Source organism: Poecilia mexicana, unplaced genomic scaffold (assembly GCF_051168715.1).
Source record: "Poecilia mexicana isolate PSO_F unplaced genomic scaffold, ASM5116871v1 scaffold_23, whole genome shotgun sequence".
NCBI classification, from domain to species: domain Eukaryota; kingdom Metazoa; phylum Chordata; class Actinopteri; order Cyprinodontiformes; family Poeciliidae; genus Poecilia; species Poecilia mexicana.
Genome location: NW_028263392.1, coordinates 12372098 through 12399516, shown reverse-complemented (window position 1 = coordinate 12399516; position 27419 = coordinate 12372098). Strand labels below are relative to the sequence as shown.

General features: G+C 35.9%; 1 protein-coding gene across 1 annotated transcript in view; it reads left to right on the top strand.

Moving 5' to 3' along the window:
- Nucleotides 1-27419, top strand: part of mybpc1 (myosin binding protein C1) — a 36326-nt gene continuing 8907 nt past the window's right edge. Inside the window, exons 1-23 of the mRNA XM_014981253.2 lie at nucleotides 1-233; nucleotides 4934-4960; nucleotides 6537-6608; nucleotides 7902-8114; nucleotides 9364-9405; nucleotides 9852-9893; nucleotides 11092-11202; nucleotides 12206-12354; nucleotides 12435-12552; nucleotides 12648-12696; nucleotides 13332-13388; nucleotides 16448-16614; nucleotides 16689-16821; nucleotides 18995-19003; nucleotides 24687-24811; nucleotides 24895-25000; nucleotides 25139-25305; nucleotides 25383-25548; nucleotides 25812-25918; nucleotides 26001-26137; nucleotides 26378-26537; nucleotides 26609-26713; nucleotides 26787-26975. Coding sequence (XP_014836739.2) covers nucleotides 212-233; nucleotides 4934-4960; nucleotides 6537-6608; nucleotides 7902-8114; nucleotides 9364-9405; nucleotides 9852-9893; nucleotides 11092-11202; nucleotides 12206-12354; nucleotides 12435-12552; nucleotides 12648-12696; nucleotides 13332-13388; nucleotides 16448-16614; nucleotides 16689-16821; nucleotides 18995-19003; nucleotides 24687-24811; nucleotides 24895-25000; nucleotides 25139-25305; nucleotides 25383-25548; nucleotides 25812-25918; nucleotides 26001-26137; nucleotides 26378-26537; nucleotides 26609-26713; nucleotides 26787-26975 — 2473 coding nt within the window. The 5' untranslated portion in view covers nucleotides 1-211. The remainder of the gene's footprint in view (nucleotides 234-4933; nucleotides 4961-6536; nucleotides 6609-7901; nucleotides 8115-9363; nucleotides 9406-9851; nucleotides 9894-11091; nucleotides 11203-12205; nucleotides 12355-12434; nucleotides 12553-12647; nucleotides 12697-13331; nucleotides 13389-16447; nucleotides 16615-16688; nucleotides 16822-18994; nucleotides 19004-24686; nucleotides 24812-24894; nucleotides 25001-25138; nucleotides 25306-25382; nucleotides 25549-25811; nucleotides 25919-26000; nucleotides 26138-26377; nucleotides 26538-26608; nucleotides 26714-26786; nucleotides 26976-27419) is intronic.

Here is a 27419-nt window from a genome sequence, read left to right as displayed (position 1 = left end):
TCCCCCCCCGGATCTGCCACTGGTCCTCCAGTCTCCCCCCTACTAAGACTCATCCTCATCAGCTGCTGTTTGAGAGGATCATCATTTCTTTTAAACTCTCATCATCATCAGTTTGTTTACCTGGACTAAGGCGAGTCCAAAGACTTAAAGTCACACCCACTGGCTGCATCTACCTGCAGAAATCTAAAGTTTTCTTGCAAGCCGGCTCAAGATGCCAGAGCCAACAAAGAAAGGTAGGAGTCCTGATTATAAGCTGCCTTCATGCATTAAAAAAGTCCAAATCACACCTGCTGCTCTGCTGGTTTCAACCAAATTCTGGGTGAAAAAGTAACGTGTTGAATAGAGTATGGACCTGGGATGCAAACGGGGAATTTATTTCTATTAATACGTCTTTGAGGGAGCAGGGACAGTTGCTTCTCACTGCAGGGGATCCATCACTTTGCGGCTTGCCTGCCAGCTCGTACACAGGAATCCTCAAAGTGACTTTGACAGTGGTATTGTATTACTGATGCATGCGTGTCTCTGCCATCTTTGGTGCAAGAATTGACCCGAGGTGTGTGGATGGGTAGTGTTGTTGCACCCCGGCTGGAGAAAGATCCGATGATGGAGAGCGGCGCAGGAATGTGGTGAAGCAAGCGTCTCAGGAAGGATGATGCAATTTGAATTTAAAGAAGCCAAACAAGGGACAGATTCTCTAAATGCCTTCCTGATGACTTGTGTAGCCAAGCAGAAACGGCCTATTTTGTCCATCGAGACCGTCCCCCTGCACACCCAAATTCAACCAACCACAGCATCACTGCCCACCTTTTGTCCCGCCCAGCAAACCCGTTTTCATCTGTACCTTCATGTCCATCAGCACACTGCTTGTGTCTGTCATCACAGGCATTACACCTCGATAACTCCTCGTTAGCAAAGCCGTCTCCAGGTCTATGGCCACTCAAGTACATATAGAATAACTTGAATGTATTGTTTAGTGTTTGGGTAAAAGGATGCAAGTTTTAATGGCTATTTGAGATTGGATGGTGCTTTTCCGTGTTTAGAGTTTTTGCCCATAACCTCTGTCCAGATTTAGCCGAAACACAGACATTGAAAGTAAGACTTGGTTTAATAATTTGACCGCAGTGAGGCATCACTAAAGGTGAGAAACGGACGATTCTAACACATTTCCATTACCATTTAACTGGCATCTCAAAAGGATAGATCAGGATATTCATTAAGATTTTCTTGTTCTACTAAAGATCTTTAGGAGCTTTTCTATAGATTGAACTTTACACGGTTTAAAATATCTGGTTCTTGGAGACGAATCCTTTACAACAGGTTGACTTTCCTCCAGGTTTTTGTCAATAGCTGCGATCCATTGACCGTATAACTGCTCAACTTGACATTTGGAATGGAAACACGGCAATTTAATACAAGAAAAACTGGCAGTAGGATAAGGCGGATTTTTGGCCGTATTGAAATTGGTTTATTTTGCAAAAACCAGATCAACAACAATCAGATGTTGCAACAGGAGCAAACCACAAAGAAAACGACAGAAAGTGGTAGGAGGATGATGACATGACAGGTTTTTTTTTATGACTTATGGCAAGAACAAAATGGAAACACAGCAATTGCAAAAGTGTATTTTTTTTTTTTACATTAGCAGAACATTGACCAAGTTTTGCCTACATTTTTAATGGAAACACAGCTTATGGCAGCTATAAATCTGCCAGATCCAAATCATTTTACCTCAAAGTAGAAGCTTCCACCTAAATCTGGCCATCAATGAACATCTTTTCTATTATGGCAACGGCTATTGTGGCAGAATCAGTCCTGATCTCTATTTAGCAAAGAAAAACACGGTGAAACAAGACGTTAACCAATAGCTCCAGTCCAAATTCATCAGGAACAACTTTTGAGAAGCTGAGCAAGATCCCAATAAGTTTCATGGTAATTCTAAAGAATTGTCTGTACCTTAAAGCTGTCTGAAGAAATTAGGCAAAGTAAAGCCTGCAACAAATCCTTCCCAAAAATAGCTACCAAACCAGCAGATAAATGAGTGGAAAACTATTGTTCTTTAAATGAATCTGAACAGCTGAGGAAGGAAGGAAGGGGGGAGGGCCAGCGCCGTTGTTTTAGACACCCAAGTCAACATTAGAAATGGTCGTCTGTGGGTCTCTTGGGAAACAGATTCTTGTCCCTGGAATAGTTCAGAATGAACGCACTTTTAATCCCCGCGCCTTGTTCGGTGCCATCTCCCCTCTCCCCCTATTCCTTTCCTGCCACGCACCAACACAGACGTCTCGCTGCCACTTTCCGCTAAAGATGGATCACTTAGAGGTCAGGCACTTCCCTATAAAACTGGCCCACATGGCCCTTTGGGGTTGTCCACACTGTTTACAACCTCTTAGTATCAATGGAGGCAAGACCAATGTCTTCACCTTGTGATATTTATTATATCCAATCCATCAATCTCTCCTGACTCTGCCCACTGGCCATGTTGCTTTGTGTTATGGGATACCACATCATTAATCTAACCTGTGGTAAAAAGGGGAAGGGCTGTCAGCAGTTAATTATCACCTGAGGGCAGTTCTCATCTACTTCAGCCAAAGACAAAAGGAGTCACAGATAGAAAAAAACAAAGATAGGAACAAACAGTCTGGCTATCAGATTGCCTTTGCCAACATCATAAAGGTTTATTTAAGGAAAATATGAAGCTGGTTGCAATTTGGCTCTCATTTGAGCCTATATGAGCCCTCCTGTCTGCAGGCCAGCACGGACAACAGCTGCACATACCTGCAGCCATGTCAGCTGCACTGGGAGCCCTCCGGGGTAAAACAAAACCTTTCTCCACACTCATTATCTCAGCGGTGATGAGACCAAGAGGCCGAGGCTCAGTCTTGGGTGGATGATGTGACCCTGCAGGATTGTGGTCGAGTGGCCAGCATCGCATTGTTATGAAGTGAGACTGGGGAGTGGTTCATTTTGAGACTGAGAAGGAAGTTTAATGGCCCTTTAAGAAGAGAGTTCACAGTCATACTTGTACTGATGCCATTTTAGAGAAGTACAATATGCCAACAAAAGAAAAGTCTTGGCTCAGTCACTTTTTATTTTAAAATATTCATTTTCAACCTCAAATGAACAACTTTTCTGAAAGTATCAGTATGAGAAAAATATTGCGCTTCAATTAATGAGTTGGAGATTGAACTTCACTCTCCCATACGGCTGCATCTTTCCATCAAAAAAGTTTTTTCATTCTTCCTCTGAGCCTGTCCCTATCCTGTTTCCAATGCCTTTATGCTGAGCTCAGTGTTAGTTTTAGTTTATTTCCGTTGACAGGCCATTATCAGGTTACATTTGTTAATGTACAGTTGAAACCAGAAGTTTACATACATCAAATAAAAAGACACACAGCTTTTTCCGAGACCAAACCTCTCTTGGTTTAAGCTAATGAGAAACACACATAGGGTCAACCTGAACTTGGATTTCCACCATCATGAAACGACTAATATAGGAAACTCAATCATTCAGGCAGGTTGTAGGGAGTGGATGTGTAACAGTGGTGTTGGTGTTGTGTTAACACTGGTGATCAAGCATCAGAGTGTCAGTAGTAAGTATCTAAGTATCTTGTTCATGAGTGATGTTAGGAGCAGGAGACGGAGAGATCTCATCTTCAGTAATATGGGCATTGCTCTCTGATTGGTTAAGAAAGAACTGGGCAAAAAAGCAAAGCTCTGATTTTACTGGCCTGTCTACATTCTGACTCTCACCTTTGACTATGAGATATGGATAATTACCAAAAGAATAAAATCCCAGACAAAAGCAGCTGCAATAAGCTTCTACTGGCTCAGCATAAGAGGTTCTTCAAACATAACTAAGAGGTGAAAACTGAGTGCTGAGACAGACCCAGATTATTGAGCTTGGAAAAGAAAAATCTTTGAACTTAGGACAACATCTGACATTTTCTCTGTTTATTTAAGATTCCTACAAAATGAAAGTATTTCAAGTTGCTTTCCTAACTGATCTGATTCCATTTTTAAATTTCTACCAGAAAAAGCATAGACTCTGGCAACTGGAAGAAAGAAAATACAGTTTGTGTTTCACTGAAAATGTTGCATTATATGAAGCACCTTTAGGATAACTCCATAGTCTGTTTGAGGAGGCACATTTGTACTATGCTAAGTGTTAGCTAAAGCAGCTATGCACGTAAAGAGTCTGAAAATATGTTGGCAACAAATCGCCCTGCATCATAAACAGAACTGCACCCAAAAATTGTCCTCAAGTAAGAGTTGCACTACTTCAACGATAACATGTAAAAAGTAGCTCAATTAAGAGTAAAAAACAATGAATATTTTAAAATTACACCAGCCGGACCAGATATATATGGAAATTTTGGTATTTCAAAGAACAAACTGAAAATATTTCATTAGACATAATAAAACCAGGAAAGTAAGCATTTTTCCAAATCAATTTCTTTCAATATAAAACTTATGAAACTAAAAAAACTGCAGGTGTGTGTTGGTGAATGTTTGGTCAAAACATGCTTGTTCTTTATTTAGTGAAGTTACTCAAAGTGGGTAGAGCATCCAGACATTTTACTCAAGAAAGAGTAGCAATGCTTAAAAATGAAATTACTCAAGTAAAAAGCACGGCGTAGTAAAAATACTCCTAAAAGAAATCTTTTTCCAAAACGTTACTCAAGCAGATGTAACTAAGTAAATGTAAAGTTGCAAAGTAAAATTTGTAAAGTTTTTTCATTAGTTCAAGTAATGTAGAATCAACAGTGAGAGTGTGCCATAATCCAGCACAAAGATAACATAGCTGATGGTGAGCATGTATCAAAGTGGGGGTCAAAGTGTTCAAACAGAAGAAAACAAAAAGGTGATAATTGCATTAAAGACATTACACAAGATGTCTTACTATCTTGTCTGTTGCTTTGTTTGTCTTTCTGCAGACGAGACGCCAAATGGCCAGCCAGAAGGTGAGTGCACGTCTTATCTCACGGTCACCTCACAGACTAGCAAGCAGATTAGAGCTCCCAAAGATGGGAAATCTTCCACAGTTTGGTTCAAAAACTAACAGCTACCAAATGAAAAGCAAGAAAATCAAAATCAAGACATTTATAGAATCTCTCCGTTGAAATTTGCACGTCAAACAAGCCAGCATAGACCTGCATGAGCACAGGGCAGAAAGAAATGCATCTCGACGATAAAAAGTGGTGTAAAAGTGGCAACACAGATACATGGGAGTGTAAATGTGGAGCCAATAGACAGCAGTATGGACGTGTTGCTGCTCTCTGGACTTATCTGTGACGAGGCTGTCAACATCTCATGCATTCCTCTCCCACTCCAGCTGATCCCCCTTTGTTGTTTCAGCTGACGGCCCTGCCATCCCATGTGAGCAAGTTGCTGGCATCTAACAGGCTTTTAGCGGGGGCTAAGGGTTTGACCTTGGAGCCGGAGCATCTTGGGGCTCCAACATGGTCGAGGGGGGAAGAGCTCAACTTTTTAGAGTCTAACTAAAAATAATACAGGGAACCGTTCAGATAAATTATTCTGTCCACTAGCTAATAGCTCAACGCCATAGAGCGCTAATAATTAGCCCTGTCATGATAAATCTTGCTGGATGATAAATTGTCCCAGACGTTATTGCGATAAATGATAGTATTGTTATTTTGAAACCATATTCATGTAATGGCATAATAATGCAAAAACACATTCTCAAAGAGCAACAAACTTTAAACTCAAACTAATATTTAACACTGGAACTGGAAGACATTTTAAACATCCAAAATAAACAAACAGAAACAACAAATGTAATTAATTTGTAAATAAAATTGTCTGTCACAAAATGGGCTAGTTGAGGTTAAAGCACCAGACTGAAGATGAAGAGACAAAAGATAAATCATAGAAATTTAAGTTATTGAGCTAATTTTAATTTATGCGATTAAGTGATTTATTGCTTATTTTGACAGGCCTACTAATACATCTTAATATTTTTCACATTTTGTTATATTACAACCTCCAGCTGCAATACATTTTATTTAGATTGTATGACCAACTCAAAGAAGTGGAAGAAAACGTTTTACAACATTTTAAAAAAAATCTATGTAGCATGCATTTGTTTTAAGTTCCACGCTACAATTACAGCTACTTTGGGAGTGAAGGGGGCTACACACAAATGCAAATTTTAAAATAACTCTTATGAAACTTATGATTGACTATATTTCCTTTTAAGAGTGAAAAATGTTTAAGAAATAAAAATCTAACCACTTTATGAGGTTCACTAACTTTATTAAAAGATGCCTTTCTCTGAACGGTTTGGTCCCATTATGGGAGTTTTTTTTTTTTACTGTTTCCTAGCAACAACTCGCCCCATGTCTGCTATGTATTTAAACTGAGAACTCTAAAGAGTAAAATTTGTTGAGGTGAAGGGTGTGTGGCTTTGTTCAGGTAGGTGGGTAATCTGCGTGAGTGTGTGAATGAGTGCAGATGTTGAAGCTTTGTGCTCATTTAAAGCAGTTGCTCCATCCACCAATATATTTGTCACATGCTCAGAAAGTGTTGCCCCAGACAGTAATGGTGCCCCCACCCTGCCTGAGATTTCCCTGGAGGTTTCTCCCCCACCAGGTGGGTAATGTTTCCACCTCACTGTTTAAATCACGCCCCTACACTGTGGCACCTCTTGCACATCCCACTTACGTCACGTGTTTTTGTGTTGTGTGCCATCACCGTTTTTTGTTCTTAATTCACTTAAAGAAGCCTGAAGCTGCACTTTTCTTGCACTGTATGTTCACACAAAAACTTGGTTTAGGTAGCTTAGATCAGTCAAATCTAGGTGAATGTGCTCCTCTAACTGGAATATGATGCTGTTACTAACTCAAGCTGTGGCTGTGTCTTTGCTGGTGACATTGTATGTCATGTAGAGTCATCAAAAAAAGGGATTTGACTCTGGTAAATGTCTTACTGGTCAAATTAAATTTTACAAGTAATCAGTTCATACATGGAGCAAATCCCTGCCCCCTTGATCACTCTACAGTATAGATATGCAAAGACCAGATGGATAATGCTTTGAATTTGGAGATTCCTACGTTAGTCAGATGTTATTGGCAAATATTAGCATGCTAAAACTGTTTAAAGGTGACCTATTGAACAGGTTAAGATAGGTCTATGACAAATACAAAACATGTTTATTAATTTTTTTTGCACAAAATCATTCAGACAATGAGATTTTAGTCTGATCGGTTCTTCCTATTTTGAGCTCCTTTTAAAATGGTCTGTTTTAGGGCGTCTTGTCACTTTATATCCAAATAAGCTGCTGCCGGTCACACTCCCCAAACTCAATGTTTACACTCACAAGTGAAAATAGCAGCAAACAGATGTGCAATAATACAACCATACGTCTTTGAAAAGCAGAAGTGGAGCCTCCTTGCACAACAAACCAGAATGCAGCAAGTGGATTCTCCATGGCAAGTCGACAAAAAAAATACTTCTCTTTTCCAGCAGCCGTTGTACCGCACATACAGCTGACCAAATGTGCCAGAGCTCGGCTGGGGTTCGCTAGGTTGATAGGTGAGGGGGAGTGCCTGCTGATTAATGAAGTTACATTTGGAAGGTTTTCCAGACACCAAAAACCTTAACTCATTGTCAAAATATGGCTGGGTGTTTTTAAGCCGTTTCTAGAAGAAGTGGAGACCAAAATGGAAGAAGAACTCAATGTTCTAGAGAAACTTCCAAAACATCCAAAATGTGAATTTTGCCTAATAGGTCCCTTTTTAAGGTCAAAAAACAAAGGCGAGGTTTCATCCATCTGGTCTTCAGCTGTTTATACCAACTTTGCCTGAACAAGTGCCGCCTTGTCAGGCAGCCAGTGTTTGTGCTCTGTGCTTGCTGCTCCAGCCTGGCACTTTGTCTGCAATACAGAGTCGGTAGCAGAGGGGAAAGAGCCAGTAGAGACTGATGGGAAGAAACCAGAGCCCACTGGGCCTGAGCCATTACAGGCTGTGGTGGCTCAGGAGCAGAACCCCGTCGAGAACGGTTCAAACCAACGGGAGCCTAGTAGGGTTGGGGTGAATGACCAAGCAGAGTCCTCTGGCCCTGCTGTAAAGGAGGGCACTAGCTCTCCCCCTCCGGCTGGTAAGTATGCCACTTTAATAATGTGACTCATTCCCATTCCCATCCCAGTGAAAGTGCATGTTTCTCCAGAGCAAAAGCTACTAAAAGTGGACATGAATCTTAAAAATGCAAACTCCAATAACCTAGCAGCTGAGCTTTTTAAAAAGACTTTATATAACCGTTTATTTTCACTTGGGTTAGAGGTTATTCCCTGCTAAGAATGCCATGGACTTCAGATTTGCCATGCAACAGGAGCCATGCATCTTAACCAGTCCAGTCTTAGTGATAATTGGCACAAAGACATCCAGAATAAAATGTACATACAGTACAGTGCAAAGGCTCAAACCAGCCTGTAATGCCATGGAATCAAAGACAAAGTAATGTTTTTAGGTCTAACAATATGAACAGATACAATTTGTGTGAAAGGTAAGTAATCAAAAAGGAACCTCTTCATTCTGCTTAAGAAAAACATTACAGGCAGAATAAAAAAGTAAATAAAGACACAAGTAAAAACATGGATTTAACTTATAATCCCCATACTTTAACTCCCCCCCAGCTTTCAAAAAGAGAAACATAATTAGTTCAGTATTTTAAGGCACTCATCACATTTTGGTCTTTTTATTAAGTTCTCTTCGCTTGTTTTGCATCAAGAATATTTTTACATTTTGGCATTTTAAAAACAGGCTGAACTCAGAAAACAGCTGTGTACATTAGCGTTAGCATGCTTACATTAGCATTATCCTGCTACTTCATGATGTGGTGATTTACAGTCTATTTTGAGAGAGATACTATGAAATGTATGTGTTTTGTTACATCTTGTGAGAAATTTTACTTGGTCGTTGAAAAGAATTAAAAATTAATGTTGAAGTTTTGAACATCACTGCCAAAATGGTAAGGTTTACATACAAACAAAAGTAAAGAAATTATTGAATAAAAACGGAGAATGATTATTGAACACACTACCAAGAACTCATTAAACTCACTGACAAATACAAAATTGAAGCTTCTCTTGAATATAAAGCATATTTAAGTGATTCAGTAACAATCACTTGATGAATTAATTAAACAAACGGAGTAATGCAGCGCTGCCTCAAACCCGACACAGTTTTACAAAGTTGCTACAAAATAAATGGTTCTGGTTCTGTTTTAAATTTTCCTTTCACATACACCATTTGCTGTAAAAAGGATGAGAAAAAGCGTTTTGTTTGTTTATTTGCTTTTTAGATTACCTTGACTGATTCGATGGTAAATGTCTTTTTTTTCCCCACAGAAGATGGCAATACAGTGAAGAAACTCTCAATAGACCTGCCTAGTAAGATCCTTTGGTTAAAACTCAGCATCGCTTCAGACCCTCCTACCAAACTAGTGTAGTCTAATTAAACATGACTAAACGTAGGAAACATGGTAGAGACGTTTGATTTTGGAGATTTTGTGTTTTTTAAAAACTATACAAATGTCATCTTGCTAACAAATTAATACAAACTAAAATGTCCTTCAAAATGTTAATAAACAAATGACAATTTGTGCATTCAAATACTAAACAGAGGAACTTTTAATAGGGAAATTCTGGTTGATATGACATAAACTATCTGGAATCCTGGTAATAATATTTATTTTCTTGCTTTAGGAATATTTTCATCCCTGTGTGCATGTCTAACTGCTTGTAGCTCTCAGATTTCATGACTGCTTGCTTGCTTGCTTCATAGACTTTCCAGAACTATTTCTTACAATATATTGTAAATTTCTCTTTTTGTTTAGATGATAGTGCCCCTGTGGCAACCACGGGCAGAAAAGACTCAGGTAACACGTACTTCCAAGTAGTTACAAGTATAAGGAAACAAAAGAAATCTGCTTGCTTTGTATGAGAACTAGAAACAGCTGTCCCTCCACAGCCCTTTCAGATAAAACAAGGTTGTTAAAAACATTTTTGGCAATGCATAATACAGTTAGTACTTTCCTCAAATCTGCAGAATACGTTCTACAAATTACACTGTACGTTTTGAGAACTTACAGGGTACTTTCCTGGATTTTTTCGGGTACTTGCAGGGTACTTTCTGGAACTCACAGTGCAGCTTTAGCGAGTTGTAACATTCTTGAACTTACAGGTTACAACTGAGTACCACAACTAAAAAGTTAACCTGTATGTTTTAGGTATTAGCTGTAATACAAAACTCTATGGGAGATCTTTCCTGCCAACAGTCATCACTCATCTACAATAACTCTTTCAAGAATTTGAATTAATATGAGTTACAGCAATGTTTAATTTCCCTTTGTGATCAATAAAGTATTTCTGAATTTGAATCAATTTTTGGAAAGTAACCAATAAAATAATGAAGATACCTGGTTACAAACCACCTTAAAACATAGCCTGGTCTTTGAAAATACCCTTTAGAAAGTACTTTCAAGTCAACCAGATTCTTGAAAGTACCAAGTACTAGATATCTCATAATACAGTAATGAAGTTCCACAAAGTACCATGTTTAAGGTGAGCAACTTGTAGAAGCACTTCGTAAGTTTGGAAAAGTACTGCCTGTATTATGATTATTCACAAATGGCGGCGCTTCTCATCTCTGTATTAGCCGTTTAGAAATAAGCTAATCAGTATTAGGGTAGTAGAAATAGGTTAAAATATTAAGACAGAGTACACTAAATGTTCAATAAACATACATTTGATAAAAGCAAAGTTTGTCATCATGCTGACATTGTGATTTTAGAATATCTATAACTCCATCAAATAAAATAATTATGAACTCATATCACATCACATGTTGTTGCTTACATCTGTTTTAATGCTTTTCATGTCGCAAAAAGCTAAATTATTGCCGCTATATGAGGCGTGAATGTTGAAAGTATGGGAAATTGTCTGACTGTTGTGTTTTAGTTGTTTCTTTTATACCTGTAAGACTGTTCATACAAAGCTTTCACAAACAACAGGTGGGTATTGTATGAAGGAACAGAACAGTTCTGAGTTATGAATTTGTTTTTCCTTATTGGTCAGTGTGGTCTCTGGGAGAGGGTCAGGCCCCAGAGGATGTGGACAAACCAATCGACAATCCACCGCTGTCTACGCTGCTGATCGAGAGCCCACAGAGTGGAACTGTCACTGTGGGTGAGTGTTAAAAAAATCCCCGACTGTAATTCTTAACAAGAAATACAAAACAAAGGAGATGAATTGGACAGCACCGATGGAGTTCAATAGGTGTTACATTGTGGGTTTACACAAGGAATTCCCAGATGTAATCGCATGATTCTGAGGATGGGGGCAAGAAATTAGGCAGATTTTCAAGACGTATTAACACCAGTCCTGTTTAGGCCACTTTAATCAAACTGTAATCGAACGTCTGGTTCGTTTTTAACTCGACTGAACCTAAAACCTAAGTCTTCGTTCGATTAAAGTGAACTCTTGTTTCTATGAAGTTGGATGAATTTACTAGTCCTTTAAAACAGCGACAACAAATGATCCAGACCAGGAAGTGGCTTATACACCTCTATGCAGTTTCTGCAGAGAAGCCACTTAAATATCATCTTGTGGATTAAATTAAAAACAGACTAAAAATCAGCAGACAAGGTTAACAAGGAAAGGGTTGTGTCATGAGGTGTGGTAGGTGGTGGTGAGGAGAGACGCTGAGACCCAGGTTATAGTGATGATGATGAAGATATTTAATGATGAAGATGCTCAAACAGTCCAACAACAGGCAGCACGGCAGAGAGACAGGCACACAGCCAAATACCGGTAGCAACTGATAAACAGGACTTGGAGACGAGAGCTAACGCAAACCAGGACTAAGCAGTACAACTGGCGCGAACATAAGACACAGTAGTCAAACGACAGCGACCCGACGAGGAACACAGACAACAGGTGGGTTTAAATACACACAGGGTAATTAAGGGAATGAGACACACCTGGGAGACAATCAACGGGGGGACAGGACAGAGACTCACAGGAAAACAGGACTGAACACAGAGAACTCAAAAATAAACACACAGAAACACGGATCGTGACAGGTTGGAGATAAAAGCAAATTCCTAGGTCGGTCTTTAGAGTACAAAACAACGCATCATTCACTCGGTCAATCTTTAGAAATAGTCAATTTCCTTTTAATTTGTTTCAGGGGGTGACATCACTTTTGTTGCCAAGGTGGAAGCTAAAGATCTTCTCCGCAAACCGACTGTTAAATGGTTTAAAGGGAAATGGATGGACCTGGCCAGCAAGACAGGGAAACACCTGCAACTTAAGGAGACATTTGAGCGGCAAACCAAGGTAACATACCCATACGCATGCATCCAAGTTCTCTAATAACGGTGCTGTTAATAAACTCTGGTACATCGTCCTGTTGGCAGATCCACACCTTTGAGATGCACATCATCAAGGCCAAAGACAACTATGCTGGAAACTACAGGTGTGAGGTGACCTACAAGGACAAGTTTGACAGCTGTTCCTTTGATTTGGAAGTTAAAGGTTGGTCACAACAATAAAAAAAATTTAAAACTGATCACATAAATTCCTAGTGGAAATAATCATACAATTATATGCATGTTTCTTCTGTTTTACAGAAGTTGAGAGCTCACAGGCTATTGATATTCGATCAGCATTCAAAAGAAGGTAATAAAAAACCTGTGAGACATCAGAAAGAACCATTATATGTATAGTGGCAAATTGTTTTAAGATATTTCATGATTTAATAAAATCTCTAAATTCCTCAGTATGCTGGAATTCAAAAGTAAAAAAAAATTATTTTACATTGTGAAGCAATGGTGAGCATTTCTCCATCGGGTAATACAACTAAATACAAGTTCTACAAGATATTGGTAATGTCATTAACCTTTCCTCCAGGTAATTACAAGTCAATTACTTGATTGAATGTGTAATTAAAGGCCAACTCTTGCACTTTAAATCTCGATTTGAACAATGCAGAGCAATGCAAAGCATCCCAGATCCACTGCATTTCCACAATGCTGCTATTCAGTAATGTTGCTTCAACATTTCAGAAACATTGTGGCAATTCTGGCTGGGACTGTTCTCGATGAGTGCTACACAAACAACCTTATTTTGAGTTTTTATCCATACAAAGACCAAATAAAGGTTTCTCTGTAAGCACAAATCATGAGTTAGCTCGACTCTAACTCACTGATCAACAGAGCTTTTGCTTTGTGTTGCTCTTATAGCATTGTTTTCTAGTGTTGGTAACAACTGCAAGTCTAATTTAATGTTCAATAATTTCTCCTTGTTAACAACAGCAGTGAAGGACAAGAAGATGCAGGAGAGCTTGACTTTAGTGGTCTCCTTAAACATAGGTGAGAAACACATCCTGACCCTGAGTTTGTCCTTTTCACATTTTTTTTTTGGGATGTGCTTCTTTTTCTTTCATTTCACATGTTTTGTAAATATTGTATGAGGCTTTTGTGTAAGCAGGAGGTTAAATTAGGAGTTTTTTAAAACTTAAACTAATCATTACCAGTGTTAGATGAAGAGGTTGAGAATTACACTGTTCTAAATTTCATAGCACAAAAAATTGTTTTTATATCTCTTCTGTCAGGGAGTTATATTTAATCAAAATGTGTCAAAAATGTAGATAATTGTTTGCTAAAGCAATTTGACAGAAGAAATTAATTATATGAATTTATTTTTAAAAATGTACACAAACAAAACAAGTTAATCATACAGTAACATGTATTTTAAAGGTGCAATGTGTAAAAGATGTTTAAGTAAAAAATCTTGGTACAAATTATAATCTATATTTTGACAGTAAAATCAACTGAAAAGCTAAAAAGGAGGGGAAAAAATCCAACTTGCTAGCATAACACCAAACATGCTGTAGCTCTGCTTCTGGTCTTTTATTATGTGAATTAATTCTGCAACAATCGCAGAACTAAGTGCTTTTCTGTCCATTAGCAATACAAAACTAGTAAATAGCTAACCATTTTTAAAAGGCTCCATTATAAATAAAATTTATTTCATCTTACTCGGTTTATTGATGTGCCCACAGAGGATGTAGTTGCCGTTTTGGAAATTGTGCACACGGTCTGAACCTTTAGTAAATTACAAAAACCTTCACTTTGCAAAGAAAATAATTCAGGTCAAAAGCAGAAGTGTTTCCAGTAGAAGACCCTGGTTTAAGTAAACAAAAATTTCTAAAGCAGTAAATGTTATTTACAAGATGAAATTTTATCTGGTTACCAGGCTTGCTAAAAAACAAAGACTGATTTTTTTTTAAGCCGAACTAGGTTTTGTTTCCTCACATTTTGTACAACTGTGACTATTTGTCTTCATTGGAAGTTTAAAACAAACACACACACTGCACCTTTAAATAAAACGAAATTATTCAGGTATTAAAAAAAGCTCCATCATATCATCAAGGTAAGATTTGACTTAAACAGATGTGATGAAGCTCGATAGTCAACTTACTGTTGCGGCTCACAATAAACCTCATGTTGCATAGTTGAGATACTGTGCAGGATTAAAATTATGAGCACAGTATCACTGTTCATGAGCTAAAATACACATTTATTTTGGGCCTGTCTCTTCTTCTCCCCTACATATTCAGAAATCAAAGGTTAGTAAGGTGAAAGATATTGGTAATAAAACAATTAGACCTTACTGCAGGTGAGTACTGTAATCCTGTAGATTCCCCAGCATGACGTGTAGCTCCAGGAATTGGACGAGCAAGAGTGTTGGCCTCCTGTAGCATGGTAACACTTTATTTTGAAAGCAGCATTTCTACCTGTAATGATAGAGATGGGCCTTGCATCAACTCACTGTATGAAGCAAAGAGCGCCATTTTGGATCATTACTGATGTGGGCCACTGAGAAATGATGCTGTAAAATAGTGTTATCACTACACATCTGTTTCAGTTTAGAAATGTAAGGTAATACCATCATGTTTATTTCAGTTTTCTTTATAACTGACTGCAAATAAACAGATGATAAAAACAATAATAGAATAGTAATTTATGCTTTTTTTTTTCTTAAATTCAACCTTTCCGACATTTGGGGAAATGTCATAGAAAGAAAGGTCTGACTGATGGTTCTTTGTTTGATCTAATATGTACACTCATCTCCCGTCGTAAGGAAAAACGCAACATTTAACGACGTAAGAGCATTTCTGAAGTGATCACTCAAAATGGAGAATAACAAAGGGATGGGCTGTTTACAGGAGCAGTTCTTAAATTCCTGCATGCCGCATGTAATTAAACACATTTATCCTGGTAGGGTTCGATTCCTCATGTTGCTAAAGATTTCCCCATTAAAAACTTCATTCATCTCTGATGGACCATGTGTAATTTTCCCTTTATATTTCTTCCACCTACATTTTAAACTACACACCAGAATTCCTCTTTAACATACCTTTAATATTTACCCTCCATCCCTTCGTTCATCCAACAAATGCAATTCTCAAAGTAAAAGATTAGAGTAATTACAAAAATATTATTTTATAAGACTGAGAGACATTGCTTATTGAGCCAGTGGTTATCTCATCAGTGTATTGGAGAGTTTGAACTGATAAAATAACAAAGCAAGGAAAATATGTTGAAATGAAAGTTTCTTACGTCATACACAGTGGTTTTTTTTTTTTTTTTTTTTTTTTTGGTGTAGGTCTTGCTCATTTCAGCAAGACAATGCCAAATGTTATGCAATAAGATGCCCTGACTATGAATATTATATTACAGCAAAATTATTTGGGGTAGGTGATAGTTTTATCTAATTATTTCCCTTTAATCCCCAAAAGATTTACAGCTGTAAAAATAATAAATTCAAGTATTTTATTATTGTTAAAATAAAAATATATTAAATTTAAAGCATCGTGAAACCACAAAGTGATATTTTAACCAGAAAATATGCTTGTGTTTTTCAGATTGCTTGCTTGTGCTGCTGGTATTTTATTTCACGCAACAATGAAATAAAATAGCAAAAAACGGAGAAGGCCTGAACCTGTGGAGCAGATGATGCATGGGAAATAAATATTTTGTCCCAAAACAGAAAAATTATAAGTTCTGTTTTATTAAGTAGACTCCTGAGGGACAGACCCATGGAAAACTCCTCCAAACCCTATTAACTCTCTACTTCCCTAAAACAAAACCTTCCGTTTTTTTTGTCCACCTTTTTATCATTAACAAATGAGATCAGAACCAAAGTCAACACAAAGAATTGTGTATTACGCCCATCCCTTTGGGTGACATGTCCTGAGGAACCCGTGAAAAAGAATATATAAGAAATATAAGAATTAAGCAGTGAAATGATTACATTAACTCCTATTACCTTTCTTTTAGGTAAATAGTAGTTCCTCAGGACATGTTGCAAAGCCCAGCGTACGGTGCGTGTATTCATATTTCCACCTTGTACATGGCAAAACTAGGGAGCACAAACAGCAAGACGACACCCCAGAGGTGGACGTGTGGGAGATCCTGAAGAACGCCAGGCCAGACCAGTATGAGAAAATCGCCTTCATGTACGGCATCACCGACCTCAGGGGTCTCCTGAAAAGGATGAAAAAGATGCCCAAAGAGGAAAAGAAGAGTGCAGGTAGGTGGGTTTCTGAATATTTTATATAACTAAATTGAAAATGAATTTCACTGATTACTGCTGTAATTTTTAAGCCTTTGCAAAGAAGTTGGATCCAGCATACCAGGTGGATAAAGGCGGAAAGATCCGCTTGGTAGTTGAGCTGGCAGACCCCACAGTGGATCTAAAGTGGTACAAGAATGGACAGGAGATCAGGCCTACTCCAAAGTATGTAACAATCCTGTGCTTGTGTTTAACTTCCTTGACATTTTGGGTTCATTACTGCACAAATAAAAGGCATTTTCAGTAAAAATTTAAATGCTTTTAATTTGTTGCAACACATTTTTTTAAAAAACAGTTTATTGTATGTATTCATTTTGTCACCTCTATAAAGCACAATGGTTCACATTATTTTATTCCTCTAATTCATTTACAATTATAAGGAAAATATATTGTATTTGTATGAATTCAAATGATATGCTAATTAAGTAGAACATGGTAAATTAATTAGGTATAATTTGGCACATTTCCAGCCACTAAATTGCAGCAGTGTTTATAAAATGATCCTCGACTGAGAGGCAAATTTGCGACAATAGTCTAAAAGTAACTTCAGCAGCTGCAAGCTGTCTGCAAATTACTTTTACTGACTTCACATTATACAGGTAGTGAACAGTTTGTCTTGTAGTAGTCTTTTATGAACTTCAACAAGGCTCAAGTAGGATTATATTTGCAGTTTCTCATCATAATGAATCCACTGAACCATGTGCAATCAAATGGTATACATGCATTGTATGATGTCTTTAATTGACATTAACGTTGTACATGTCCTGCTCTGTACAGGAAAAAAGGTGGTATCTCCTTCACAGGTCTTTAACCAAGTCTGGCTTTGGAACAGTTTTATATCAAATACTATATATTTTTAGGCTATGCTACAACTCCCTAAATATCCAATCTTTTTAACTGCAGTGGTGTAGTCATAAAATAACTGCATTTAACTTTTTGAAAATCATTAATTAGTAGTAAATGTAAGCATTTTCTGCTATTATAATTGTATGCAATAAGCCATCTTAGTATTGACATAATTAAAAATATATATGAAGGATAAACACTTTACTACGTGATAAAGAGGAAGGTGCAGCAAAATTTAGCACTTTATTCCTCACCTGCAGTTAAGGTATGAATCAATGATTTAATTGGAGAATTAGGCTGTAAGCGTCTTAAACACTGACCTATTGGTAGTGGTAGTAAAAGCAGTAAAAAATATAATTTTTCCCATGAGTCGTCTCATAAAAAGGCTGTAATAAAAATCAGGTAGCATATTTTTAAAGTGGTAAGACTCTGAAGTTGGCATCTGATTCAAAGCTTCCGGTTCGGCGTAAGAGCCCTTTGAACAGCGGCAGAATCAGAAATTATGAATCATAAGCTAACTTCAGTTCGTAAGGCCAGAAAAAGCCATTTGTTAGCATGACCTAGCAAAACTGTAACTTTATGAACAACACGATGTAATTAAGTAACCTGAAGAGAAAACCTAACAGTGATGTAATTTCAACATTTATTTGTCTACTTTGGATCAGCTGACGGTGGTCGGTTCAGGGTGAACAGAGAAGGCTCTTTAACGGCTAAATTTGATTGGTAGGGGTGAAATGTTAACGGCAGGTTCAGAAATTGGGATGATCCATTTCAAGGGGTGCCTAGACCTCTAAATAAACATTTCTACACTTTTTACTCACTTAGTGGAAATGTATTGATAATAGTAAAATTGAATTTATAATTGTTTTATGCCTCTAGGAGCGTTGATTTGACTAATTTTTAGGATTCTCCGAGCTGTAGTTATGGGGTGCAGAACTTGCCTCTGTCATTACTTCACAAAGTAATGAGATTAACCATATAATGTAATGTTCAAATCTGTGGTACTGATATTTTAATCAAATAAACTTCACTCCTTAAGCTAAATGGTAAATTAGCTTCCATTATTTGATTTCCTGTTGGATCAATAAAATATTTTTGAATTTTAATCTAGCCTAATGGTGTTACAAAATATAAATAGTAAAAAAAATAAAAAATAAAATAAATTTAAAAAATACATAAAATAGAACTAAATTTGATTTAACTACCCAAAAATTCTGTTCAAAGCCATTTGAAGTTAAAGCCATCTGGGAGGATATTGCTGTTTTCTGGTTTTGACCTCCTCTGCCATTTTCTCCAGGAGCCCCCTGTTCTGAAGACTTTTCTATAAAAATCTTCATTTCTATCCTCTTTTTTGTTTGTTTTAATACTGTCACCAACCATATCCTCCACCCCTTCATCTGTCATACCTTCGTCTGTCATACCTTGGTGCTCCCTACCATCATAATTACTTCTTGTGATCCGGCCCTATTCTGGCTACAACGATGACTTTTAGTCAAAGGAAGTAAGTCTGTCCGTCTTGTCAATTCACATACTTCATTTTACAACCGTTCTTGTTCAGTTGTGTTGAGGTTTGTTTCTCACATTTAAATCAATATCACAAGTGAAGAAATACGATAAATGCAAGAACAAGGCAGCTTCAAATACAGTAGAATGCTTTTGTCCTGTATGTTGAGCAGAGATTGATCCAGGTGACAAAAGCAGTATGTGGCTTGGAGACTTAACAAGACGATATCACATATGGAGGGATTTAAGAGTTATTAAAAACAGTACTTTAAAACTCAAATATCCTGGCAACATATAGATGAGTGCAAATATTATGGTCAAAGACAAAAATTTAATGATCAAAGACAAAACTGATAAAATCACAGGGAAAGGCTAATTGCTATGATCAAAGACAAAAACACTTTAATCAAATACAAAAAATCTTATTGTCAAAGACAAAAATGCTTTGATCAAAGACAAAAAAATATATAATCAAAGGGAAAATTGCAATATTCAAAGGAAAAGGCTAAAGGCTATGATAAAGAACAAAAATGCTTTGATCAAAGACAAAATCTTATCATCAAAGACAAAATTGCTTTGGTTGTTTTGATCTAAGACAAACATGCTATGATTAAATAAAAAATGCTAAGCTCAAAGGAAAATGGTACATGCTATGATAAAAAATAACATTGCTTTGATGATAAGATTTTTGTCTTTGATCATGGACAAAATTGCTTTGCTTTGATCAAAGACAAAAATCTTATCATCAAAGACAAAATTGCATTGATCAGAGACAAAAATGCTAAGATCAAAGGGAAAGGCTAAATAGCAAAATGCTTTGATGATACAATTTTTTCTTTGATCAAAGACAAACATGCTATGATCAAACGGAAGAATGCTAAGATGAAAGGGAAATGCTTTGATCAAAATTTAAATTTCTTTGATGGCAATATTTTTCTCTTTGATTAAAGACAAAATTGTTTTCATCAAAGACAAACATGTTAAGGTCAAAGGGAAAAATCTTATGATCAAAGGGAAAGGCTAAATGCTTTGATCAAAATTACAATTTCTTTGATAATAAGATTTTTGTCTTTGATCAATACAAAATTTCTTTGATCAAAGAAAAAAAATCTTATCATCAAAGACAAAATTGCGATGATCAAAGACCAACAAGTCATGGTCAAAGGGGAAGGCAAATCCTTTGATCAAAATTAAAATTTCTTTGATGGCAATATTTTTCTCTTTGATCAAAGACAAAATTGTTTTGATCAAAGACAAACATGTTAAGGTCAAAGGGAAAAATGTTATGATCAAAGGGAAAGGCTAAATGCTTTGATGAAAATTTAAATTTCTATGATGATACCATTTTTTTCTTTGATCAGAGACAAAATTTCATTGATCAAAGACAAACATGCTAGGGTCAAAGGGAAAAATGCTAAGATCAAAGAGAAAGGCTAAATGATTTGATGAAAATTTAAATTTCTATGATGATACCATTTTTTTCTTTGATCAAAGACAAAATTGTTTTGATCAAAGACAAACATGCTATAATCAAAAGGAAGAATGCTAAGATGAAAGGGAAATGCTAAATGCATTGATCAAAATTTAAATTTCTTTGATGGCAATATTTTTCTCTTTGATCAAAGACAAAATTGTTTTGATCAAAGACAAACATGTTAAGGTCAAAGGGAAAAATGTTATGATCAAAGGGAAAGGCTAAATGCTTTGATGAAAATTTAAATTTCTATGATGATAAGATTTTTGTCTTGATAAATACAAAATTTCTTTGATCAAAGAAAAAAATCTTAACCTCAAAGACAAAATTGCCCTGATCAAAGACCAACAAGTCATGGTCAAAGGGGAAGGCAAATCCTTTGATCAAAATTAATATTTCTTTGATGGTAATATTTTTTTCTTTGATCAAAGACAAAATTGGTTTGGTCAAACAAACATGCTATTGTCAAATGGAAAAATGCTAAGTACAAAGGGAAAGGCTAAAAGCTTTGATAAAAAATACAATTTCTTTAATGTCAATATTTTTTTCTTTGATCAGAGACAAAATTTCATTGATCAAAGACAAACATGCTAGGGTCAAAGGGAAAAATGCTAAGATCAAAGAGAAAGGCTAAATGCTTTGATGAAATTTTAAATTTCTATGATACCATTTTTTTCTTTGATCAAAGACAAAATTGTTTTGATCAAAGACAAACATGCTATGATCAAAAGGAAGAATGCTAAGATGAAAGGGAAATGCTAAATGCATTGATCAAAATTTAAATTTCTTTGAGGGCAATATTTCTCTCTTTGATCAAAGACAAAATTGTTTTGATCAAAGACAAACATGTTAAAGTCAAAGGGAAAATGTTATGATCAAAGGGAAAGGCTAAATGCTTTGATCAAAATTTAAATTTCTTTGATGGCAATATTTTTCTCTTTGATTAAAGACAAAATTGTTTTCATCAAAGACAAACATCTTAAGGTCAAAGGGAAAAATGTTATGATCAAAGGGAAAGGCTAAATGCTTTGATCAAAATTACAATTTCTTTGATAATAAGATTTTTGTCTTGATAAATACAAAATTTATTTGATCAAAGAAAAAAATCTTATCATCAAAGACAAAATTGCCCTGATCAAAGACCAACAAGTCATGGTCAAAGGGGAAGGCAAATCCTTTGATCAAAATTAAAATTTCTTTGATGGTAATATTTTTTTCTTTGATCAAAGACAAAATTGGTTTGGTCAAACAAACATGCTATTGTCAAATGGAAAAATGCTAAGTACAAAGGGAAAGGCTAAAAGCTTTGATAAAAAATACAATTTCTTTAATGTCAATATTTTTTTCTTTGATCAGAGACAAAATTTCATTGATCAAAGACAAACATGCTAGGGTCAAAGGGAAAAATGCTAAGATCAAAGAGAAAGGCTAAATGCTTTGATGAAATTTTAAATTTCTATGATGATACCATTTTTTTCTTTGATCAAAGACAAAATTGTTTTGATCAAAGACAAACATGCTATGATCAAAAGGAAGAATGCTAAGATGAAAGGGAAATGCTAAATGCATTGATCAAAATTTAAATTTCTTTGAGGGCAATATTTCTCTCTTTGATCAAAGACAAAATTGTTTTGATCAAAGACAAACATGTTAAAGTCAAAGGGAAAATGTTATGATCAAAGGGAAAGGCTAAATGCTTTGATCAAAATTTAAATTTCTTTGATGGCAATATTTTTCTCTTTGATTAAAGACAAAATTGTTTTCATCAAACACAAACATCTTAAGGTCAAAGGGAAAAATGTTATGATCAAAGGGAAAGGCTAAATGCTTTGATCAAAATTACAATTTCTTTGATAATAAGATTTTTGTCTTTGATCAATACAAAATTTCTTTGATCAAAGAAAAAAAATCTTATCATCAAAGACAAAATTGCGCTGATCAAAGACCAACAAGTCATGGTCAAAGGGGAAGGCAAATCCTTTGATCAAAATTTAAATTTCTTTGATGGCAATATTTTTCTCTTTGATCAAAGACAAAATTGTTTTGATCAAAGACAAACATGTTAAAGTCAAAGGGAAAAATTTTATGATCAAAGGGAAAGGCTAAATGCTTTGATGAAAATTTAAATTTCTATGATGATACCATTTTTTTCTTTGATCAAAGACAAAATTGTTTTGATCAAAGACAAACATGCTATGATCAAAAGGAAGAATGCTAGATGAAAGGGAAATGCTAAATGCTTTGATCAAAATTACAATTTCTTTGATAATAAGATTTTTGTCTTGATAAATACAAAATTTCTTTGATCAAAGAAAAAAATCTTATCATCAAAGACAAAATTGCCCTGATCAAAGACCAACAAGTCATGGTCAAAGGGGAAGGCAAATCCTTTGATCAAAATTAAAATTTCTTTGATGGCAATATTTTTCTCTTTGATCAAAGACAAAATTGGTTTGGTCAAACAAACATGCTATTGTCAAATGGAAAAATGCTAAGTACAAAGGGAAAGGCTAAAAGCTTTGATAAAAAATACAATTTCTTTAATAATGTCAATATTTTTTTCTTTGATCAGAGACAAAATTTCATTGATCAAAGACAAACATGCTAGGGTCAAAGGGAAAAATGCTAAGATCAAAGAGAAAGGCTAAATGCTTTGATGAAATTTTAAATTTCTATGATGATACCATTTTTTTCTTTGATCAAAGACAAAATTGTTTTGATCAAAGACAAACATGCTATGATCAAAAGGAAGAATGCTAAGATGAAAGGGAAATGCTAAATGCATTGATCAAAATTTAAATTTCTTTGAGGGCAATATTTCTCTCTTTGATCAAAGACAAAATTGTTTTGATCAAAGACAAACATGTTAAAGTCAAAGGGAAAAATGTTATGATCAAAGGGAAAGGCTAAATGCTTTGATCAAAATTTAAATTTCTTTGATGGCAATATTTTTCTCTTTGATTAAAGACAAAATTGTTTTCATCAAAGACAAACATCTTAAGGTCAAAGGGAAAAATGTTATGATCAAAGGGAAAGGCTAAATGCTTTGATCAAAATTACAATTTCTTTGATAATAAGATTTTTGTCTTTGATCAATACAAAATTTCTTTGATCAAAGAAAAAAAATCTTATCATCAAAGACAAAATTGCGCTGATCAAAGACCAACAAGTCATGGTCAAAGGGGAAGGCAAATCCTTTGATCAAAATTAAAATTTCTTTGATGGCAATATTTTTCTCTTTGATCAAAGACAAAATTGTTTTGATCAAAGACAAACATGTTAAGGTCAAAGGGGAAAATGTTATGATCAAAGGGAAAGGCTAAATGCTTTGATAAAAATTTAAATTTCTATGATGATACCATTTTTTTCTTTGATCAAAGACAAAATTGTTTTGATTAAAGACAAACATGCTATGATCAAAAGGAAGAATGCTAGATGAAAGGGAAATGCTAAATGCTTTGATCAAAATTTAAATTTCTTTGATGGCAATATTTTTCTCTTTGATTAAAGACAAAATTGTTTTCATCAAAGACAAACATGTTAAGGTCAAAGGGAAAAATCTTATGATCAAAGGTAAAGACTAAATGCTTTGATCAAAAATCAAATTTATTTGATGATACGATTTTTGTCTTTGATCAAATACAAAATTTCTCTGATCTAAAAAAATTATCATCAAAGACAAAATTGCTTTGATCAAAGATAAATATGCTATGATCAAAGGGAAAATGCTAAGATGAAAGGGAAAGACTGCTTTGATCAAAATTAAAATTTCTTTGATGGCAATATTTTTCTCTTTGATCAAAGAGTGTGTTACCAATATGTGGTCCAACACATTCAACATTTTTTAATTCAAAAGTTATTAATGTCCAGAAAACATCCATTCTTGGATTACCATGGAAGAGTTTCAAATGGTGTGATTATGCTACAGCATCATCCATTATTCATATTGCATTACTTATGTAGTGTGATAACTGATATGACTTTCTTGCTTCAGGAAAGGAGCTTTAAATTTATTTGTCTTTAAAAACATTGGAAAGGCCAAATGTGATTTATTTACATTTCATTACTTCAAGATTTTTTAGGTTTTGTGGCTTTAGGATATGATAATTTATTAATTTCAATTAAATGTATAGTGAAGGATTATGTATGTATTTATAAGTTGCTTTTTTAGAAAGTCAGTAATGTAAGTTCTTGACTTTTCATTCAGGTATATTTTTGAACATAAGGGGACGCAAAGGATTATGGTCATTAACAACTGTTCCTCTAATGATGATGCAGCCTATTCTGTGGTTGCAGGAGAAGAGAAATGTACCACAGAACTTTTTGTCAAAGGTATCAAGAAAATGTATTTCATTTTTTATATATACGCATGCAAAAACCCTATTTCAGTTTCATCTTTGCCTGTTTCCTTTCAGAGCTACCAATAAAGATTGTTAAAGGTATTGAGCCTGTAAAGACTACAGTGAACGAAAGGATTGAGCTGGAGTGTGAGGTGTCAGAGGAAGGCGCTCAAGTTAAATGGTAAGAAAATATTTGATTTTCATCCTTATCAAGAGTATTTTTTGCCATTGGAGAATCAAGAACTCAGAAGTGTAAGACATACGTTCTTCGTGTTATCGTCTTTCTTTGGAGAAAACTGACGATAAGATTTTCTGGCAGGATGAAAAACGGTGTTGAAGTCCCAACAGGAGTTCGCTCAAGGTACCGAGTGAAGTGTGAAGGAACCAAACATTACTTAGTCATTGATGATGCCTCCAAAGAAGACACTGGAACATATTCTGTCATGGCCAGTGGTGGCACTTCAGAGGCTCATGTTCAAGTAGACTGTAGGTTTCTTCTTCTTTTATTCTGTCAATGGTAAGACGTTTGGTAAAAAATATTCTAACTTTGTACTTTTCTCTAGTAAAACCCCTGAAGGTGTTTCAGGATCTGCAGGATATGACAGTGATGCTGGGGCAACCCATAAAGCTACACTGTGAAATCTTCCCAGGAAATGTCCCAGGTCGTTGGTACAGGAATGGACAGCTGATCCAGCCAAGTGATCGTCTCAACATTATACACAGGGCTAAGTAAGCCTACCAGGGTTCCCTTTAAAATGCCACGCTTGTCCAAGCTGAAAGTTTGAAGCTATTTTAAAGTCTAAATGAAAAACATTACCTTTGTACCACCTGCGTAGAACCAGAAATGAAGCATAAACTCAAAATACAGAAAATATTCTATACTTTCTTTCAGAGAACTGAAAAATACTTCAATCAAAGTCATTTCTTGTCTAGCTTTTTCCAGGCTGGAGTCCAACATGTTTACACTACCAAATACCTTTTTTATTTTTAAGAATTCACCGACTGGAAATTGAGACAAGTTCCCTTCATGATGCAGGAGATTACACTTTTGTGCCTGAAGGATACTCACAAAGCCTGTCTGCCAAAATCCACATCATTGGTACATAAACTGAACACTTCATGTCTTCTGAGTTATTAGTTGTGCTATGATCTAACAATGGTAATCGCCTACAATTCTGCAGATCCTCCAAGAGTACATCTAGAAAGCTTGAACTTCCCAGACAACACCGTCACAGTTGTGGCTGGAAACAAACTCCGATTAGAGATCCCCATCAGTGGAGAACCAGCGCCTAGAGTGGTGTGGATGAAAGGAGAAAGGGTGAGCTCCTTGCTTATTTTTTTTGACATTTTGGTTTGATAATCCAGGCATGTCACTGACCTAGCCAAAACATCTTTGTTTTGACTAAATTTAGATGCTGTTTGGGTTAAAAACGGAGTTTAAGAAACATAGTAAAATAGCTAACCTGAAATAGTCAGGGTTATCCAGAGCTTAAACTGTCAAAATCCTACATATTTACCAAACTTTCAGCTGTTCTATATTCAGTTTTGTCTTTTATAGGTGATTCTTGATTCAGGCCACAGAGTTCACGCTGAAACTTACGGCGACCAGACCAGCCTGACAATTGAAGTCACAGAGCGCGAAGACACAGGAAACTACAAAATAGTTTTACAGAATGAGGCAGGAGAAGCTACAGCTAGTGTCAAAATCAAGGTTGTTGGTAAGAAAATACCAACATGAAAACATTCATGTCAATTTGTTCAATTTAATTTAGTCATGTGTCACTTGCAGACATTCCTGACCCCCCTGAAGCACCTTTGGTCCCAGTTGTGGGTGGCGATTGGTGTTCTATGACATGGGAACCACCCAAGTATGATGGAGGTTCACCCATATTAGGTAAACAATGCCTCATGCCAGTGGCCAAGTATTAAGATTATGAAATGACAAGCTTTTTATTGGTTCCCTGAAGGATACTTCATTGAGAGAAAAAAGAAACAGAGCTCCAGATGGATGAGGCTGAACTTTGACTTGATCAAAGAAACTTCATTTGAACCTAAGAAGATGATTGAAGGAGTGCCATATGAAGTTCGGATCTTTGCAGTCAATGCCATTGGCGTCTCCAAACCCAGTGAACCATCCAAAGCCTTTACTCCTCTTGGTGAGTAGCTCAGCTGTCTCCAACATTCATCCCGTAATCTCAGTGCTAGTGCCAACAAGTCACCAAGGCAAAAATAATATATATAAGGTTTCAGTTGATCTGACAACAGTTTTATTGTACTGGCAAACTTTTAAAAGAGATGTTGTGTGATACAAATTATGTTGGCTGCTGTTGGTTCCCCCGTAACAAAGCTGTTCAGTCCAATCACACAAAGCATTCTGACTTTGACCTTCACTAGACGTACAGCAGCTTTAGGGGATAATAAGTATGTCTTTATGATGGCTGTGAAATCATTCATGGATTAGAGGTTTATGGGATCAGGTCAGTCAGAGTTTGAATAGGGGTTAAATATGATTCAGAACACAGGAATAGACAGCCAGAATAGGCACTAATGAGTTCTGGCACGGCATACCAGCAAAAGATAGTGATCTCTTAGTCACATGC